This window comes from Otolemur garnettii, unplaced genomic scaffold (assembly GCF_000181295.1).
Source record: "Otolemur garnettii isolate 467f Iridium unplaced genomic scaffold, OtoGar3 scaffold00115, whole genome shotgun sequence".
Classification (NCBI taxonomy): Eukaryota; Metazoa; Chordata; class Mammalia; order Primates; family Galagidae; genus Otolemur; species Otolemur garnettii.
In genome coordinates this window covers 6,796,954-6,817,364 of record NW_003852510.1, presented here as the reverse complement: position 1 = coordinate 6,817,364, position 20,411 = coordinate 6,796,954, and the positions used below count along the sequence as shown (strand labels likewise).

The following is a 20,411-nucleotide window of genomic DNA, read 5'->3' as shown; positions in this document are numbered from 1 at the left end:
AAAAAAAAAAACATTGAATGGAGATTATATTATGATGCTCTTTACAATTTATATTACAACTGTTGTAACTTTTTTCAAGAATATTTTCCTTTTTATCAAATTTTAATGTTTTGAAAGCCATTTCACTTCCTCTAAAAAGATTCTAGCCCTTTGAAGAAAACGACACTTACTGAAGAAAGTTCTTCATTAGCAAAGCACCCAAGTGGAAATTTTTGTTAATAAAGAATTTAAGTGGATAGTAAAATTGTTAGGAAGAATACCTTTTAAAATAAAGGTGTAGCCAGAGAGGTGCTTTTTTTATATGATTGCTTTTGTACTTTCCTTTGGTTGTGTTTTCTGTTCTTTTCTCAGCAGTTTCCTTTATTGTTTTTACTATCTACATTTTAAATTCCCTTTCTGTCATTTTCATTTCTCCGTAGGTGGATTAAGGGGGTTGCTCTGTTCTGGGTCTTCATGTTGCCAGGACTGTTCTGTTGGTTCTTCCTTATGAGTGTTTTCTTTTGTCTGCTGTCTTACCCTATTTTCTTCTTTCACTTTCTCCTCTTTAAATTACCTTGCCTCTCTGTTTAGGTGTTGCAATGTCCTTTTGGTATAGGGCCAAACAGAAGAGAAGAGTGAAGAGTGAGAAGGGAGAAAAGAAAGAAAAAGAGAGTAGAAATTGAAAAGGGGGTAGGGTAAAAGGAGAAGAACAGAGAGAGACGGGAGTAATATAGGTGCTCAGCAGGGTGCTTTGACCCACACCTGCCATTCCCGGCCTCTGAGGGGCTGGGATGGGTGGGTCCCTCAAGGTAGGGAACTCCTTACCAGCCTGAGCAAAAGCAAGACCCCACCTCCACCAAACAGAAAAAAACCCCAGCAGTATGTTATAGTGGGGACCTACTAGTAGTGTTCTTCCAAAAGCCAAAGCTAGAAAAATACCCTAAACCCCCAGGGAGATCAAGGTCTCCCTGATGCGAGCCAATGCTGTAATCTCCCAGCCTCCCAGAGTCTGTCCTATAAATGGAATACAGATTGACAAAGAATAAAATTGATTTTAAAAAAGGAAAATAATAGTGCAGTGCCTGTGGCTCAGTGGGTGGGGCGCCGGCCCCATATACTGAGGGTGGTGGGTTTGAACCCGACCCCTCGACCAAAGTGCAATAAAAAAGGGAAAAAAAAATAGCTGGGTGTTGTGACGGGTGCCTGTAGTCCCAGCTACTTCGGAGACTGAGACAAGAGAATTGCCTAAGCCCAGGAGATGGAGGTTGCTGTGAGCTGTGACGCCACGGCTATCTACTGAGGGCGATAAAGTGAGACTCTGTCTCTAGAGAAAAAAAAAAAGAAAAATAATAATAAAAGCATATAAAGAAAGTTGAAAATAAAATTGTGTAAGATGCAAAAAAAAAGTCATGTATTTTTTGTTGTTAGTTGAGAAATGTATATGGGAAAGATAAGAAACGTAGAAAAATCTTTACAGAAAGAGAGAAAAGGAGAAAAATGGAAAGGAAAGAAGGAATAAGGGGTAGAAAACCCATAGTAGAAATTAAGTTCTTATTTTGAAGAAAGTAAAAAAGAAAAAATAAAAATACTACAAAACTAGATGAATAAGGAAAAAAAAAACCTGCCCCCCAAAATTGGAAAAAGGAATATTAGGAGTAAAACAACTAGGAAAAATATAGCTGTTACTATTGAAGAAAGAAACAATGAAAAATTAAAAATATAAAAATCTAGCAGGAAAAATTAAGAAAAAAAGCAAAAAAAATGTGTGTGTGTGTGTGTGTGTGTATGTGTATATATGTATATGTATATATTGCACTATATTGCCTGGACAACAGGTGATGTTCTAAGAGTAAGGACAGCTAGTTACAATGTTATGGTTGTATAAGTTGGGGGCTGGTAACCTCTATCTAATTTCTGAGGCAACCTGGTCCCATTTTCCTGATTTATTTGTCCTCAGTCCCCTCAGGGTTGGGAGTCTCAAACTCTTGTCAGCCTACTTAAGAGACACTCCTCAACCTTTCCAATCAGTGCTCCTGGGCCACAAAGTGGCTTTCCTAGAAAAGCGGGTTTCACTCAGTGTCCCCAGAGGTGGCTGCCCCCCTCAGCAGGTACTCTAGAACCAGCTTGGCACTGGGACTCTGCAGGCTGTTTCTTCCAGGCAGCCCTGCCACAATGGTGGAAATCTGCAAGAGCTGAACATAGAGGAGACCTCAGCTCTGTCTCAGTGGCTCAATCCCAGCCACTGGGTGCTGTTTGAGATCACTCACTCACCCAAGCTCTCCCATGGTAGCTCCAGCAAGTACACAGGTCCAAAAATAAAAAAACTGGTGGACTAGCCTTTTCTGTCTGAAACCCTATACTTGCTGGCCTCTGCCAGTATGGAAGCAGTCGAAGGAAGTGTATCTAAATCACCATTCTGCTCTGCGTCCGGACAGCTCCTGTTGCTTTTTACCCTTTATATTCAAAGAATAGTTTTGCTGAATATGGAATTCTTGGAATCTCTTTCAGCCCATGAATATGTCATCCAGTGCTTCTTAGACTCCCATGTTTGCTGATGATTATGAAAATGTCTTCTTCATAATATGTTACTACTTTCTTTGAGAATTATCTCTTTGCCTTTATCTTTTGACAGTTTGATTTTGATGAGTCTTGGAATATGTCTCTGAGTTTATCCTACTTGGAGGGCAGGTAACTTCTTGGAAGTTTAGATTAACATTTTTCCTAAAATTTGGCAAGTCCTGTACCATCATTTCTCCAAATATATTTTCTGCCCCTCTCTGCTCTCTGTCTGGAATCCCCATTGCTCGTATATCCTGATGGTGTCGCGCAGGTCTCCAGCTCTGTCCATTTTCTTTCATTCTTTTTTCTCTCTGTGCCTGTATATTTGACTTATCTTCAAGTTCACTGATTTCTGCCTGCTCAAATCTGCTGTGAAAGCCCTGGGGTGAATTTTTCCTTTCTATTACTGTGCTTTTCAGCTCTAAAATTTCTATCATTTAAATGTTATACTGTTTCTGTGAGGCAATAATAAGGGAGTAGTTTCAGAGACTCTCCTGGAGTGTTGATTGAAAAATTGAATCCTGGACCTTTAACCTACAACCTGTACACGTACATATTGAACCAAGATTTCTGAGATTTGGGTGTGAGAATGTGTAATTTCTTTTTCTTTCTTTTTTTTTTTTTTGAGACAGAGTCTCAGTTTATTGCCCTCGGTAGAGTGCTGTAGCGTCATAGCTCACAGCAACCTCCAGCTCTTGGGGTTAGGCAATTCTCTTGCCTCAGCCTCCAGAGTAGCTGGGACTATAGGTGCCTGCCACAACACCCAGCTGTTTTTTTTGTAGTTTGGCCAGGGCTGGGCTTGAACCTGCCACCCTCGGTATATGGGGTCGGCACCCTACACACTGAGCCACAGGCACTGCCCGAGAATGTGTAATGCTTCTTAACTATATTATAGTTGGGATAATACTAGTCTATGGATTGCATTTTTCTTATGACTTATGCTTAAAAATGAAACAGTAGGCCATTTTAAATACATTATCGAAGTATAATTTTATAATTCAAATGAACAGAGTTTTCTCACTAGTTTTTAGATTTTAAGAGTACAAAGTGACGTTAATTCTAATATAATCCTTCAAAGAACTTTTCTGTTACTTTCTGTGGTGATTAGCTCAAAATAAGCTATTGATAAACTATAGATTTTTAATGTGTGAGCCAGTGCCTGATATTGATACAGGGCGGGTGGTGCCCTGGCCTGTTGGACTGAACTGAGGGGAGAACCTACCATGCCTTCTGTATCTCTGCCCCCGGGGGATGTTGGTCAGGGTGAGCAGAGGAGCCAGTGGTTTGGAAGGTAGGCAGAGGAGGCTGTAGGAGGCTCTAGTAGCTGGAGGTGCAGGACAACTTCTGGGGAGTCACCTCTTATGTTGCCAGCTCAGGGTGCACCCTAGTGCCTCTGCCCCAGGCCTCTGTTTCCTTCCCCTTGCACTTGGGGCTGAGTAGGGAAACCTCCCTTCATGTACATTTCCTGGGCCTGGGAATGCACTGACATTTTGCTCTAGAGGAAGGGATTGTATCCATTCATTTGTTAGGCTATATATATACCCCCTAGACAAAGGACCCAGGGGGAGATTTTTTCTGACCTGAATTTTTCCCTCTACTGGAAGCTCTGGTGCTTTTTCTGTATTCTTTTCTGTAAAATAAATCCTGTCTTAGCACTGATCTGTGGCTCCTGGATTCATTATTCGAATCCTGGAGACGAGGGACCTACTGAAGTAGAAATTCCAGTAACAATATTTTTACGTAACTTTACTATGAACTGACATATAAGGATTGATACTTAGTGGAAAAATAGAAACAGTGGATAAACCATGCTTTATTTTAGGTTGAACTCCCACCTCCTGATCTTGGACCGAGTTCTGCACTGAATCAGACACTTATGTTGCTGCGTGAAGTTTTGGCATCTCATGATTCCTCAGTTGTACCATTAGATGCTCGACAGGCTGATTTTGTGCAGGTAGGTTATAAATTTATTTTTAGTAACTGTTTTTTGTCCTTCTGTTGTATATTCTGTTTGAATTCCAGCATTTTTTTTAACCCTTGTATTTTGTCAATCCCTTTCTTATTGTTTTCCTTCAAATATTAAACCATTTTTCTTAATTTAAAAAAAATATTGATTCAGCTGGGCACTATGGCTCACGCTTGTAATGCCTACACTGTGGGAGGCTGAGGTGGGAGGATTGCTTCGAGGCTTGTCTGAGCGAGACTGAGACCCTGACTCTTAAAAAAGTGGAAAAACCCAGCCACATGTCATGGCGAGCACCTGTAATCCCAGCGGGTTCAGAGGCTAAGGCAGCAGGATGCCCACTGTCTAACTCTGAGGTTGCAGTGAGCTACAGTGCTATTGCACTCTGCTCAGGGCATAGGGTAGAACTCTTATGTGGACAAAAAAAAAAAAGTATTGATTCAGTAATGTCCACTTCCTTTTTTTTTTTTTTTTGAGATAGAGTCTCACTTTGTTGCTTTTGGTAGAGTGCCTTGGCGTCATTACTCACAGCAACCTCAAACTCTTGGGTCACGCGATTCTCTTGCCTCAGCCTCCCAGGTAGCTGGGACGACAGGCGCCCACCACAACTCTCAGCTATTTTTTAGAGACAGGGTTTTGTTTTTGCTCAGGCTGGTTTCGAACTCCTGAGCTCAGGCAATCCATCTGCCTCAGCCTCCCAAAGTGCTGGGATTACAGGTGTGAGCCACTGCGCCTGGTACCCTGATGTCCACTTCTTAAACTGTATGATTATTATATCGTTTAATCTTTTGATTATGTACTTCTGTAAGTTGGCTCCCTTCCAGTTAGTTTGGCATTAATTCTGAAGTGTCATTAACCCAGAAATAAATTATTCATTTTATTTTTCATTTATAGGTTTTGTCATGTGTCTTGGATCCTCTTCTCCAGATGTGTACTGTATCAGCCAGCAATTTAGGCACAGCTGACATGGCCACATTCATGGTCAATTCCCTATATATGATGAAGACAACGCTAGCTCTATTTGAGTTCACTGACAAGCGTCTGGAAATGCTACAATTTCAGGTAAATTTTTCAATATTTTTTTTTAAATTAAGAAAAATGGTTTAATATTTGAAGGAAAACAAAATGATTATTCAGTGTGGTGGAATCTTAACACATACAGCTTTAAGTTCTGGCTTGATAAATTTTTTTTTTTTTGAGACAGAGCCTCAAGCTATCCTCCTGGGTAGAGTGCTGTGGCATCACAGCTCACAGCAACCTCCAACTCCTGGGCTCAAGCGAGTCTCCTGCCTCAGCCTCCCAAGTAGCTGGGACCACAGGCGCCCGCCACAATGCCCAGCTATTTTTTGGTTGCAGCCGTCATTGTTGTTTGGTGGGCCTGGGCTGGATTCGAACCCACCACCTTAGGTGCATGTGGCTGGCGCCTTTGCCACTTGAACCACAGGCACCGAGCCTGGCTTGATTAATTTTAATGGCTTAATTTGTATAAATCCCTTGATACAGTCTGATGGGAGGACACACACATTCACTATTTTAATTTCCCGCTTTGAAGAAACCAAAATTTCAGATCACGATATGTGATGGTTCAGTGAAGCTTTTCTGATTAATATGAAGTTATTCTGTATGAAGATTTTCATTTCTGAACTGTGAATAATATACTATAATTTTTAAACTTTGTAGCTCGCCCAGAATGTCTTATAGAGGACAGATATATTTTTAGCTGGGTAAACCAGTGTTAGGCAATTTGTTATACCAGTCACTCTAGCCCTATAAACCAAATGATATCACTGAAGAGTGTATATCAGAAAAGAGTGTATATGATGGCTACAACAAAGATATTTGTAAAATTTACCAGATACTTGGGTTCCAATTTTAAATAGTGATTTTTTTTTTGAATAGTGTAATGTTTTTTCTTTTTTTGTTTTTTGCAGTTTTTAGCCAGGGCTGGATTTGAACCCGCCACCTCCAGCATATGGGGCCAATGCCCTACTCCTTTGAGCCACAGGCACTGCCCCAGACTTTGTCTCTACTAAAAATAGAAAAAAAAAAATGAGGCAGGAGGACTGCTTGAGCCCGAGTTGCAGGTTGCTATGAGATATGATGCCACGGCACTCTACACAGGGGGACAGCTTGGGACTCTGTCTCAAAAAAAAAAAAAAAAAAAACAAGAAAAAAACCCTCTAAGGCTCAACTCCTGTTGCTCAGTGGTTATGGCCCCAGGTACATACACTGGAGCTGGTGGGTTCGAATCCAGCCCAGGCTTGCTAAACAACAATGACAACTACAACAAAAAAATAGTTGGGTGTTGTGGTAGGCGCCTGTAGTCCCGGCTACTTGGGAGGCTGAGGCAAGAGAATCGCTTAAGCCCAAGAGTTTGAGGTTGCTGCAAGCTATGATGCCACAGCATTCTACCGAGGCCATGACAGAGTGAGGCCGTGTCTCAAGAACAAATAAACAAACCTCTGAGTGTTCTGTGCTATCACAAGTATATAAGCAATTTGACAGTAGGGATAGTAAAACCTCACTTGTTAAGTTTTGGCTTTTTCTGAGGAATGAGTTTTAGTATATGAAAATTTACGGTATTTTATAGTTTCTCTTTTTTTTTTAACATATGTGTTTATTAGGTTTCTACTTTTTGCATTCACAAAATTAAGAAGGCTCAAAATTGAATAACAATAACAGTGTTTAAGATAAGGTCTAGATCTAATTCTTTTTTAAAAAAAGAAATATGTCAGAATTATCCACATTCATGATTTAAAGTCACATAGTTCCACAGAATTTGTTATGAAGCCCCACGATACACCATTCTCTCCACCCCAGCATTTCTCTCTTATTTCTTAGGTCTTATGTATTGAATTTGCACTCTGGATGATAGAAATTTATTTCTACACACACACAGAGGAAAATGGCCATACTTAGAGCTTTCCAACTTCTCTGTGTAGTTTGATTATAATTTTTGGTTAGATCAAAATTGTGTTAAATAATTATAACAGTGTAAATGCTATTGAACCATGTAATGAAAAATAATTAATTTTCTTTTCTTGGATCACTTTGGTTTTCTCTGGAATTAACATCATTTTCCTTAAAAAATCTTATTTTTTTCCTGTATTTGTCATTAATTCAAGCCCAAATCTCAGCTATTTACCTGAATCTTTTGATAAGATGCTTAGATATATTGGCTGATTAATTTCTGTTATTATCAATTATCTACTCTTCTTAAATGATTTATAGTTATTTTATGCGTGATACAAACTTCTTTGTGTGTTAAATTGAGTTTATTAATTTATTAAAGTTCTCTATATCCTTGCTTAATTTTTATCCCCATTGGATGTGTCAGCTGGACTTCTCCTGTGTATTTCAACATTTTCTCCAGAAATCTCCTCAGCCAGATTTTTATTACTCTTGGTGGCATTTCCATAAATATTCTATTAGTAGATAATTCAGGTTCCCTTTTCACCACCTTTCACTATCAGTTTTCTTGCTACGCTTCCAAACCTCACTGTCAGACTGTGGGCATTCCAAGAAGACAAGCCCCAGTGCAGCCTGTACTTGCATTGTGTTTGTTCATGTGTTCATGGTCAAGGCTAGTTATGTGGAGCAGCCCAGATCAGTGTGAGAGTGGATGAGACAAGGCTATGGCTACTAGAAGGAATGTGTCATTGTGGTCTTCCCAAGTAATGATTTACCTTTTTGGGTAAAAGATTCTTTTTTTTTTTTGAGACAGAGCCTCAAGCTGTCCCCCTGGGTAGAGTCCCGTGGCTTTACAGCTCACAGCAACCTCCAACTCCTGGGCTCAAGCGAGTCTCCTGCCTCTGCCTCCCAAGTAGCTGGGACCACAGGCGCCCGCCACAACGCCCGGCTATTTTTTGGTTGCAGCCGTCATTGTTGTTTGGCGGGTCTGGCCTGGATTTGAACCCGCCACCTTAGGTGTATGTGGCTGGCGCCTTAGCCGCTTGAGCCACAGTAGCCGAGCCGGGTAAAAGATTCTTGACCTTTTTTTTTTTTTTTTTTAATCAGTAGTCTATTAGTTCTCTTCCCACTCTTATTTAGCTTCTAGTATTTAAAAAGTACAAGTTAGTCTGATTCTCTTCCTCTCTGTTTTTTTTTTGTTTTTTTTTTTTCAATCTATCTAGAAACTTACAGGGATTTTTCTTTGAATTCAGATATTTCCCCAGGGTATTTTCAGAATGTGTCTCTTTCCATTATTTCCATCATGGACTGTGGAGAGCCATTACAATTTGAAGATTCAAACTTTTCTTTTGCTCAATAAAGTTTTCTATTTTTTTAATCATCACTTCTCCATGTATTATTTTTTATACTCTGAGGCTCCTGTCTTTGGTTGGTTTTATCTCATGGATCTGTCCTCTAATTTCTTTTAAATCTCTTTAATATATTTGCTTGATATCTCTTGTATGTTACTTTTCTTCCAGACCACTAATTTGGTTTTTAGCAGTAACTCTTCTCTTTTTCACTTCACTAAGTGTTAACATTTATTTGTTTTTCTTTGATTTCAGGAAGTCTGGTAAGTAAGGGCTTCTATTGTACTTCCTTGGACGTTTTCTTTAAATAAAAGTATTTTGTGTCTTTCAATGGTGTTGTCTTAGGAAAAGATATTTACTCTGATTATTCAGATGGGCTTCCTTTTAGCTTACCACTTAAGTCAGTTACAAACTTTTTAGGGGCAAGAGACTTTGGAGTTCTTTGGACAATGGCAGACATTCAGATGATAACAGTTGTCAATGCACTTTACCTTGGGCACAGAAGCTGGGAAAACTGGGGAAACTTCCTAGTGAGGAATAGAAGGAAGACCTCCAGACTACCAGGATTGTACTGGCAAAAATAAGGGAGGAGCAGGCTTTTTCCCAAGAGGGAATGCATGAATCTAACCCATCACGCTAATCCCTTCCTGTGGCTTTTGCCTCCATCAGCACTGTGGTTTCTCCTCTAATTGCACAAAGCTGGGGAGCACATCCCATTCAGATCTGTTAAACAGATCTTCTGAGGCAGTTCCTGAACCTGAAATCTTTAACCAGAGTTCTACTGGACCCTCAGTTCTACCTCATTTGTCAGAGACCTGCTTTATTTTCAGGAGAATTGTTGCCTTAGCCTCAGTGGGATTTCCTCCAGGCTTCTTCAGATTTGATTTGTTAACTCAGTCCAGCAAGTTGGGAGGGTGAGTAGGTCAGGAGGTTAGGAACATCAGGCCCTCATCCTCCCAGAATTCTTTTTAAGTATTTTACTTTATACTATTTTTGTTATCGGATTTATGTGTGTGTGTGCGTGCATGCTTTGCTTTTTACTAGCTTTAAGAGAGCTGAGAAGGAGCCCAAATGTTGTTTGGAATCCCCTTTGGTTTTCATTTTAAATAAGACTTTTTCTCCCTTTTGGAGGAAGACTTTGTCTCTGGGGGAAAAGAAAGCCTGTGCCTTGTTATCTGTACCCCTCCAAGGAACAAATTCATGATGAAGAGCTACGCAGGGTAGTCTACTTTTACCCTCATCACTGTTACTCCTTTTTAAAAATGTTTTCTATTGTGTTTTATTTTAGATTGAAGCACATTTGGACACCCTTATAAATGAGCAGGCATCTTATGTTTTAACTAGGATAGGCTTGAGTTATATCTATAACACTGTACAGCAACATAAACCCGAACAGGTAAGCACATAGATGTTCCTAATTCTAAAATATGCCAATTCAGAGTATGACTTCTAGAGCTGGACTCTGGATTGAAATCTTGACTCTACCAATTATTAGCTTTGTTTTCCTGAGAAAGTGACTTATTTGTCTGTGTCTTGTTTCTGCATCTGTAGCTGTGTCAGAGGTTGTTCTGAAGATGAAGTGAGACATTATAGTTCTTAGATGACTGCCTGAGATACAGTAGAGTGCCAAAATATTAACTATGCTCTTTGCTACAAGTAGTAATGAAAATATACAAAAACTAGTATTATAATATGTATAAAGGATATTTATACTAGTGATTTTTTCAGAGGCCTGTATTTGTTGAATTCACAGATTACAATATTAATTGAAGTCATCCTATTTAATTTAGCAAATTATGGCCCATTTCTTTGGAAAGTTAATCTCTCCTGGGGGCAGGATATGATCTTGTTAAATTATACAACCCTAGTATAAGTAGATAAAGGAGTGGTAGAAAATCATGTAAGACATCTTTCTGTAAGAAGCAAAAAACTCTTTGAAATGACACTAATAGGAATATATATTAAAGCACCAGGCTTTCACGAACCACAACTTGCCAATTTTATCGTTGCTAAAATGTAACCAAATTTCTACTAGTAGAAACCAATTCTACTACCTTTTCATACTTCCCGAAATTATCAAAGTGAATCTCTTTGTGCTTCCATGTCTCTGCATCTTCTGAGTACTTCATTACCCTCTTTTTCTGGATATGAATAAATCTGAAGCATCTGATATTTCCATGGCTAATAAATATATGTGCTTCTTTATCCTTCCAATAAATCATAGTTTTCCTAATCTTACTAAGGTTGAAGAGTTGACACTTGAGTTTTTTGGAAATAAGCTAAATGATTTTTCATATTTGGGCAGTTCACTAATGGACTGTATTCCATAAGGGAAATGAAATGTCTTGTTTCCTCTTTTACATCTTTTTTTTTTTAAACAGGGTGCTTTAGCTAATATGCCCAACCTAGATTCTGTGACACTGAAGGCTACAATGGTAAGTGCATAATAAAGCATTTGGATTTAGATTTCTGTATGGAACACCGGTCTTCATTTCTTGCTATGTGGAAATTTTGCCCCGGGTGATAATTTCTATCTCTTGATATGCTGTAGTCACATTGGGTCCAATGATGATTGAGCATGTGTTCCTTTAATAGAGCAAGTTCTGACCAGGATTTACATTTACAGCAGTATTCCATCATACCGGGACATCCTCTTCATTATTATATAGGACTTCTTCCTTTTCAGAGTTTGTTCCCAACTTACTAGAGAAATAGGAATGGCAGACATGAAGAGGTTAGGCTATGTATATATTATAGACTTGCTACTACCACAGTCTTTGGTTCACAGTACTTCTTTCTGAATTGATAGCTGAAATTGGATTCCAGTCCTACAACGGTATATTACTCTTGAGTGTGAGACTCACTGAAGTTCTGCCGTGTTACCTTCTTTATAAGCAACAAGCTTGTACTTTCCGTTCTGCATGAGTACTGCTTTTGGAGCATGGTTTTGTGTTTTAAGTGTATTCTGTGCACATAGGTATGCTCATTTATTGTATGATATTTAAGTCATGTAACTCTGTACCTCATAGGAGTGACCCTTGGGAAGCTTTATAATAGTAGTACCAGTCGTAGTAACAAATAGCAGCCATTAACATTTACTGAGCATGACAAGTGTTTTTCACATATTAACTCTTCAATCCTCGTGGCAACTCCATTTAACTCAGGTAGTTGGTTCTCAGAGCCTATGGGCTGAACTACCATACTAACCATATTAACTACTGTGAGTTTACTCACATGCACTCACAATGGTTTGATTTTCATAAAGAGTTCTTTAGGATGGTTTTCTTGATTCAGGGCTTTCCTCTCCTCTTCCAGAACCAAGTTTAACTGAAAATAAAGGGATAGGCCCACAAGATTGCTAACAAGTACAAAGAAGGAGGCATAGCTGACTGTATTAATATTAGAAAAGGTGGAGTTTAAAAGCACTAAATAGGATGAATAAGGAGCATCATGCCAGGATAAAAGACATTACGTAGAAGTAAGGGTCATCACTTCTACATATCAAACAAAAACTATGACAGTAAAACCTGAAGAAATGCCAAGAAATTTAGACATTAAAAAGTAATGAAAATAAATTAAATGAATATATTGTAGATTCATTTAAAAAAGAAATAAGTTTCTGAGGACGATGTGTGTGTGTGTGTGTGTGTAGTGTGTGTATATGCATGTATTTACCATACTATACAGTAATTCTCCTTCAGGGTTTTTACGCTCTCCCCCCAAAAATGAAGAATTATGTTCACAAACAAATCAGTGACATTAGTTAATACTCAGTAAATGTGTTTATCTTTTACCTATTTATCCTTCTGTTATAATACATATCAGTCATAATTCACAAAATATTTTTAAACCCATCAAAAATTTTTATTGTCGCCAGTCTTAATTTTTAACACAATTAAATTGATATGTTATGTCTCTAAAGAAATAAAATCTCTGAGTCTCTAAAAATAAAATGAGTTTTGTATGTGGTCCATGGTTTGACCGACTTCTGTCACCTCCACTTGGAGGACTCTAAGGGCCCTTTGGCATATTCAGAACTGACTTGGTTGCCCCGGCCCTAACCACATCCTCTTCTAGGTATTCTTCACTCAGAAAGCAACAAGAACATTTATTTCTTCATGATTTCAACAATTGTTAACCAAGTTTCTGCTATTTTCTAAGCATCATGCTAAAACTGGGATGAAAATAGATACAGTCTAGTAAAGTATGCAGCTATTACCCAGGTAAATAAATGGATCAAGAATACAGTTATGCCATAAGTGGTTAAAAAGAAGAATGCAGTTACATATTATGATGACACAGTTAATTAGTTTATGTAGATCCAATCTGGGAGTCAGCCCCTTCGTCTTATCAGTAATCAAGTCCTGATGGTTTTGCAGTGACTTCCTCAAATACCTCCACTCTATCATTTTGCCTGCATTGTAGTCTAAAAGTGCTGCAGGAACTGCCTAATTGCTGTCCTTGCTTCTACTCTTGCAGTCTTCTTTTCTCTTTGTAATAACCAGATTTAGCTTCTTAAAAGTTACTTCAGCTTACCCCTCCAATTAAACTCTGGTGGTCTACTGGAGTTACTGACTTTACTTTTTGGTAATATTATCACTTAAAAGCTTGGTGAGTGAGACTGAAACAAATGGCGTGGATTTAGGATTTTAAAAGTATATTGCAAATACTAATAACTGTATTAAAAAGTTGGTAATTTTAGAGTTTTAGTTAGAATGTTTAAGAAATAATCATTTGAATACAACAATCTAGTTATTTGAAATACAGGATTTTTGTCTTAGGATTTTATCCCTAAAAGAGATAGTTATATGTGAGATGTTTGTTAGCAAAGACATGTAATTTATGTTTGCATTTCTGTTTCATTTAGGTTCAGTTTGATCGTTATCTGTCAGCCCCAGACAACATGTTAATGCCACAGCTGAACTTTCTTCTAAGTGCCACGGTCAAGTAAGTATTTTTGGTCTTAAGTAGTTGGTAAAGGTTCATGTATTTTTAAATATCAAGTATAGTTTCTGGAAAAAAATTATTTTGAAGAATAGATTTACCATCGAAGATCTAGAATTCTGAACCTTTTTTTCTGCATCAGCACCCCAAGGAATCTGACCTGACCTTGTCTGTACTTAATTCCTTACCTGTTATCATTCCAAAAATCTCTAACTAGTAAATAACTTTTAAAATTACTTGATTATAATTGGAGCTATATAGTCATAAGCCTTGTTCCTTTAGGATAACAAACATGTGAAAATGACTTTGAATATATTGCTGAAGATTCAGAATGTGTTCATTGTGTAACGCACATGAAATATTTTACAAATGATTTTGCACCTAAAATCAAATGGTTTTCTGTAGATAATATTATAAATAATCAAATTGTTCAATATTATTTACAGAAATGTGTTCAGCATAAAGAACCGTATGTTAAAATATCAGAACAGTATAATTAGAATAAACTGAGAGATCATACATGTATAATTTGATCTCCTTGATTTTAAGAAAAATATTGTCAAAATTGCCTACAAATAGGAAATTAGGCAACATTATTTACACATTTATTTTTTCTTCACGTTCAGCCAATAGTGTAGTAATTTGTTTTCAGTGTAAATGGCACTGGAGTTAAAGTTTAAAATATATCTGTCTTCATGGAGTTTATAGGTCAATTTAATGTGTGAACAAATATTTATATTAAAACATACAGGCCAATTGCAGTGGCTCACACCTGAAATCCTAGCACTCTAGGAGGCCAGAGGTGAGTGAGCTTGAGCTCAGGCATTCGAGATCAGCCTGAGCAAGAACTAGACCCTGTCTCTACTAAAAATAAGAAAAAAAACCTCCCACAAGTAAACCCCAACTAACTGGGCGTTGTGGCAGGCATCTGTAGTCCCAGCTGCTTGGGAGGGTTAAAGCAAGAGGTTGCTTGAGCCCAAGAGTTTGAGGTTGCTGTTGAGCTATGATGCCATGGCCTCATAGGTACCAGGGCAACATGGAGACTCTGTCTCAAAAAAAAAAAAAAAAAATACAGTGAGAAAGGAACTGTTGAACTTGAGGAAAATACTTAACAGATCTAAAAGGATGGAGTATTACAGAGGTGATACAGTTATTTTCTGTTTGTCTGGAATGTAGAACTATAACAAAAAATAGAGCAAGGAAGAAATTGATATTAGTTAGAATTGTCTGGAAATAGGATAGACCTTCCTCCCCCGCCACACATGCACAGAGTCAGGAACTTCCTATCTTAGGTGAGTAGTTAGTGTAAATGAATTTAACGTAATTTACAACTTTTATATTTATTATCCTAAAAGATAGCATGCTATCTATAGAATCTGAATTCTAAAGACCTGAGAGATCATAAAAGAAACTATCATACCATGGCTCAAACTGTGTGTGCTTCTTAAATTATTAAGTTTTAACTCAAATACCTATGATTTTTTTGATGTAACCATGCTTCAGTATTTAATACTTGAATGTGACAGTGTTTGTATATATGAAACATACTATTATTCTTTTCGTAATAAAATGAGGAGAAATGTTAATGTATTTTAAAGGATGGAGTGTAGTACAGATGCTGAAAGAAAAAAAATTGGACAAGTAGGGCTCTGTAACCTTTTAAAGATTTATAGAGAGAGAATATTTAAACTAAGTTAAAATATAACCAATAATATGGAAAAATATCTATAGTATATATAACAGATTATCCTTAATATCTAGTAAGATCCTACAAATTCAAAACACTAGTAAAAATGGTCACAGAAGAAATACAAATGGCAAAAGAAAGAGAAAATAATAATTAAAACAGTTCAAAGTGGAACAATAAAAATTTTCATCAGACTGCTGACAATAAAAATTTTGAACAAGTCTGGGAAATGGACGTTTTCATACTTTTTAGATGAGAATATAAGTCACCACAACCTTTTAAAAGAGAATTTTGGCAATATTCATCAAAATTTTGAAAGCATAAGTTCTTAGCCTCTCCTAGATATTTTTTCCCTTTTCTTAGTCTTGGTAAAAGTTTAAGAAAACTGTTGAACTATATCATTGTATTCTTTGTCTCTGAAGACTTCTCAGATTTTCTAAAACTTCAATCATATTTGAAATTAAATACTGGCTTTCTATTATTAAAGGGAATATTTTAGCTTTTCATTTACTTTTATTATCCTATTGTCCTATAGTAACTATAATTTTTTTATATTATTAACAAAGACAAATGAACATTTTTTTTGTACATTATTTTAAAATCTAATTTTTTTAAATTTTTGCTTATTTTATTGTATGTGCCTAAATTTAATTCTGTAAGTTCTTACTAATTATGATATTTAAAAATTGAGATATCCATATTGTTTATATAAATATTAATAACACAACTAAGAATTGGTTAGTGACTATTAAACCACTTCTTTTTCATTCTGAAAATTATTTTTGGGGGGCAGCGCCTATGGCTCAGTGAGTAGGGTGCCAGCCCCATATACCAAAGGTGGTGGGTTCGGACCCAGACCCAGCCAAACTGCAACAAAAAATAGCCAGGCATTGTGGTGGGCACCTATAGTCCCAGCTGCTTGGGAGACTGAGGCAAGAGAATCACCTAAGCCCAAGAGCTGGAGATTGCTGTGAGCTGTGACACCATGGCACTCTACTAAGGGTGACAAACTCTGTCTCTTAAAAAAAAAAAATTATTTTTATGTATGTATTTATTTTTTGAGACAGTGTCTTACTCTTTTGCCCTGGGTAGAGTGCTATGGTGTCATCATAGCTCACAGGAACTGCAGACTGTTGGACTTGAGCAATCCTCTTACCTCAGCCTCCCACATAGCTTGATACTACAGGCATATGCTATTACACCCCGCTAGTTTTTCTGTTTTTTTAGTAGAGACAGGATCTCACTCTTGATCAGGCTATTGTCGAATTCCTGAGCTCAAGCAAGCCACCTGCTTTAGCCTCCCAGAGTGCTAGGATTCTTTTCAAGTGCACATAAAACATTCACTAGGCTAACGTAAGAATGAGCAAAAAAGGAAATAAATCCTAAGAACTAGAAAATTCAAAGGAAGTTTGCTTTTACAAATTCCAACTTACATCAGTTTCTACAATGAAAATGAATAACTTGTTACCCTATTTTAATATAGAAGAGTCTCGTTTTAGGTTTTAGAAAGCATAGTTCACCTATATCCTTTTTACAAGAAACTATTTAAAACAAAATTACACAAAAATAAGCAAGAATTGCAATATTAATAGGCAAAATTGAATTCAAGGTGAAAATTATTTAAAAAGTCAAAAGTCTCCTTCCTGGTAAGACAGTGGGAAAATTGCCTGGGTGCACAGGGTTCTCAAATCCACAAGCAGGCAGGCAGGTCGTCTGTGCCCATAGGACTCCAGCCTAAGCCATGGCACATTCCTGGCTCCTCTCAGCCCTTGGCTGCTGGGCCGTCTGCACCAACTTTTCAAGCACCCAAAAGGAATTCTCCTGTTTGCTAAGATTATATTGTGCATGGTGATTCTAATCTGCTTCAGTGCCTCAACACCAGGTACTCCTCCCAGTGGGTGGTTGAAACTACCCTTGCTGCTCATTGTCTTTGTCATCTATGTGTGTGAGCACAGGACCGAGATGCCAATCATCAAATGGCCCCAGAGTGATTTCCTCTGGACTCTCATTGAGGCGATTCTCTACCTGACACCTCCGCTGTTGTCCTTGTTGACACAGGAAACCACTCTAAAACCGACTTAGTAAAGTATCTCAAGAATGGAAGAAAAAATAATGTACTCAGTACTATTATGAAACCAATTTACAATCACTCACACTTTCATATGAAGAATAGATCACAACTATGGCCCAGGATGAAGGAGGAAGTGGGGGTTGGGAGGGGAGGTCAGATCGAGGGAGGGTAAATGGTAGGATCGCACCTATGGTGGATAATGCAAGCGTACATGTTGGATCTATTAAGAATAGAGTACAAGGCGGCACCTGTGGCTCAAGGAGTAGGGTGCCGGCCCACCCCATATACTGGAGGTGGTGGATTCAAACCCAGCCCTGCCCCCCCCAAAAAATAGAGTATAAATGTTTTAACACAATAATTAAGTAAATGAGATGAGGTGTATATTAACCACTGTGATGTAAATGCTCTTAATTCTATATGAAATTAACATATTGTACCCCATACATGCATTCATGTATACATGATCTGTGTGCTTAAGATTTAATAAAAAAGATGAAAAAAAATAAAAGCAGCTGGAAAAAATAATAATAAAAACCATGGCAGGGGTGCTGGGCCTAATCACTCCAAGCCTTTTTGGGTCTGATGCCTACGTCACCTTCCCCCTTCAGCAGCAGAGACACACAGCTGCCCCCACCGACCCTGCAAATGGCCCAGTGTTGGGGAACTCCTCTCATTCCTCCCTGCAACCTGCAAATAAGTCCTCCATTTAAATAATTCCACCCCTATAACACTCCCAGCCTACCGATTCCCAGCCTCCTGTTGAGTCTAATGTGCCTTTACTGGAAGAATTTTGTCTTTCGGCTTGCCGGTCCGGCCACCTTCATGGGCGTGCATAGGTCTTTCCTTCTCCAGTGGAGACCCCAGTTCTGCCCAAACCAGACCCCACCTAAGCTGCAAGATGTGTGAAGAAGGCACCTGAGACTGCAGATTCCAGGCCCTGGTTGTGACCCACTCTATGTGATCTTGCTGTAGGGGATGGTTCTGTGAAGGGATAAATAGATTATTAAAATAAAAAGTCAGGACTCCATGCCTGTAGTTTGGCGGCTGGGGTGACAGCCACATAAACTGGAGCTGGCGGGTTTGAACCCAGCCTGGGCCTGCCAAACAACAATGACAACTACAACCAAAAAGTAGCCAGGCATTATAGGGGGTGCCTGTAGTGCCAGGTGCTTGGGAGGCTAAGGCAAGAGAATTGCTTAAGCCCAAGAGTTGGAGGTTGCTGTGAGCCGTCATGCCATGGCACTGTACCAAGGGTGACATAGTAAGACACTATCTCAAAAAAAAAAAAGTCTGGCTGGGCTTGGTGGTTCACACTTGTAATCCCAGCACTCTAGGAGTCCAGGGCTGGGGAATTGCCTTGAGTTCACAGATTCAAGACCAGCCTGAGCCTGAGTGAGACCCCCCTCCCATCTTTAAAAATAGCTGGGCGTTGTAGCAGGCTCCTGTAGTCCCAGCTACTCAGGAGGCTGAGGCAAGAGGATCACTTGAGCCCAAGAGTTTGAGGTTGCTGTGAGCTGTGATGCCAGGGCACTCAATATCAAGGATGACAAAGTGAGACTCTGTCTCCAAAAATGAATGAATGACTGGATGAATAAATAAACAAAATAAGTCAAAGGTCAGTATTTTATATTGATAGTAGTTAAGAAGGTCTTATAAAGCCTGTAAGATGTGAAAAATTCTTTACAAAAATCAAGCCATTGCATTAAAAGAAGAAACATCAAAGATATGAATGAAAATCTTATTGGAATTTACTACATAAACCAGTTAGAGAAGAATACCATGAAATCATGTTGGAATGTTGAATATCTATGGGAGACATCATGCTTAGTTATGAAACGCTAGAAACTTTTTCATTAAAGTTCAAAATAAGGTATACATACTTACTACTACATCTATTAATATTTACTTTGGCGGTACTAGCCAGTTTAGTTTTAGTCGCGAATATTGAAAAGAGTAAAACTCTTCATTTTAGATGTGTGCACCAAAAATGAAACAATGCAAATAAATAGAACTAAAATCGAGCTGTTACTTGGCCAGATTCAAACTAAATGGAAAAATTAGTACCTTTCCTGTATATTAGCAATATGTAATTAGAACATGTAGCGACAAATAAAAGGCTTTTTTATAATAGTGAAAAGATTGCTTCCTAGGAATAAACCTAGCTATGTATGGTAAACTATATGAATAAATTTCTATAACTTGGTTGAAAATTCTAAAAGAAGACCTGAATAAATAGGCATACCCTGTTCACAGGTGGGGAAATTCATTAGTGGAACAGGTTAATCTGTAAATAACTTCTACACAGCTCCAATCACAGTTCCAATCACAGTTCCCATGGAACCATCATATTAAATGTTTATGTAAAACAGAGTCTGTGAGATTCATCACTTTAGAGCATCTCCGCAGTTACTGCTCTGGTTCAGGGTAGCATCATCCATGCCCAGTTCTCACATAAACCTCTGAACTGGTTTCTGTTTTGACTCGTGCCCTCTTCACTACCTTCCATCCCAACCCCAACAGCCTGATAGGAATATCCCAGCTGGAATGATCCTTTAGTGGATTTACTTAATCCTTTCAGTGAGTCTATGAATTAGGATTTCTGTTAAGCAGAAGAGGACATTGCTGAGAAGGATTAGTTGAAGTATAGATGCACAGATACATAATACTTTTTAAGATAAAGGATAAATTTACATAATAATTACTATAAATAAAAATAATTAGTAAGAAGCAGAGCCATGATGTGAATCCAGCATTTCTAACTCTAGAGCCTGTTGTCTTCAACACTAGACTGTACTGTATTTTTAGTAACCCTTTCTATGTTGAAATTGTATTTCATTATTTTGAAAAGGATGGTCATAGATATTTGACATATGTGACATATGTGACATAGTTAATACATGTGAGATGTGTGCCTTGGTCTCATAACAAGTAACATAGATATTTGACATA

The 20,411-nt window shown here is 38.1% G+C and overlaps 1 protein-coding gene across 1 annotated transcript in view; it reads left to right on the top strand.

Annotated features, from left to right (window-relative positions):
- Nucleotides 1-20,411, top strand: part of COG6 (component of oligomeric golgi complex 6) — an 81,059-nt gene that overhangs the window by 56,051 nt on the left and 4,597 nt on the right. The window contains exons 14-18 of the mRNA XM_003797403.3: nucleotides 4,361-4,492; nucleotides 5,396-5,563; nucleotides 10,049-10,156; nucleotides 11,142-11,195; nucleotides 13,628-13,707. Of these exons, the coding sequence (XP_003797451.1) occupies nucleotides 4,361-4,492; nucleotides 5,396-5,563; nucleotides 10,049-10,156; nucleotides 11,142-11,195; nucleotides 13,628-13,707 (542 nt within the window). The remainder of the gene's footprint in view (nucleotides 1-4,360; nucleotides 4,493-5,395; nucleotides 5,564-10,048; nucleotides 10,157-11,141; nucleotides 11,196-13,627; nucleotides 13,708-20,411) is intronic.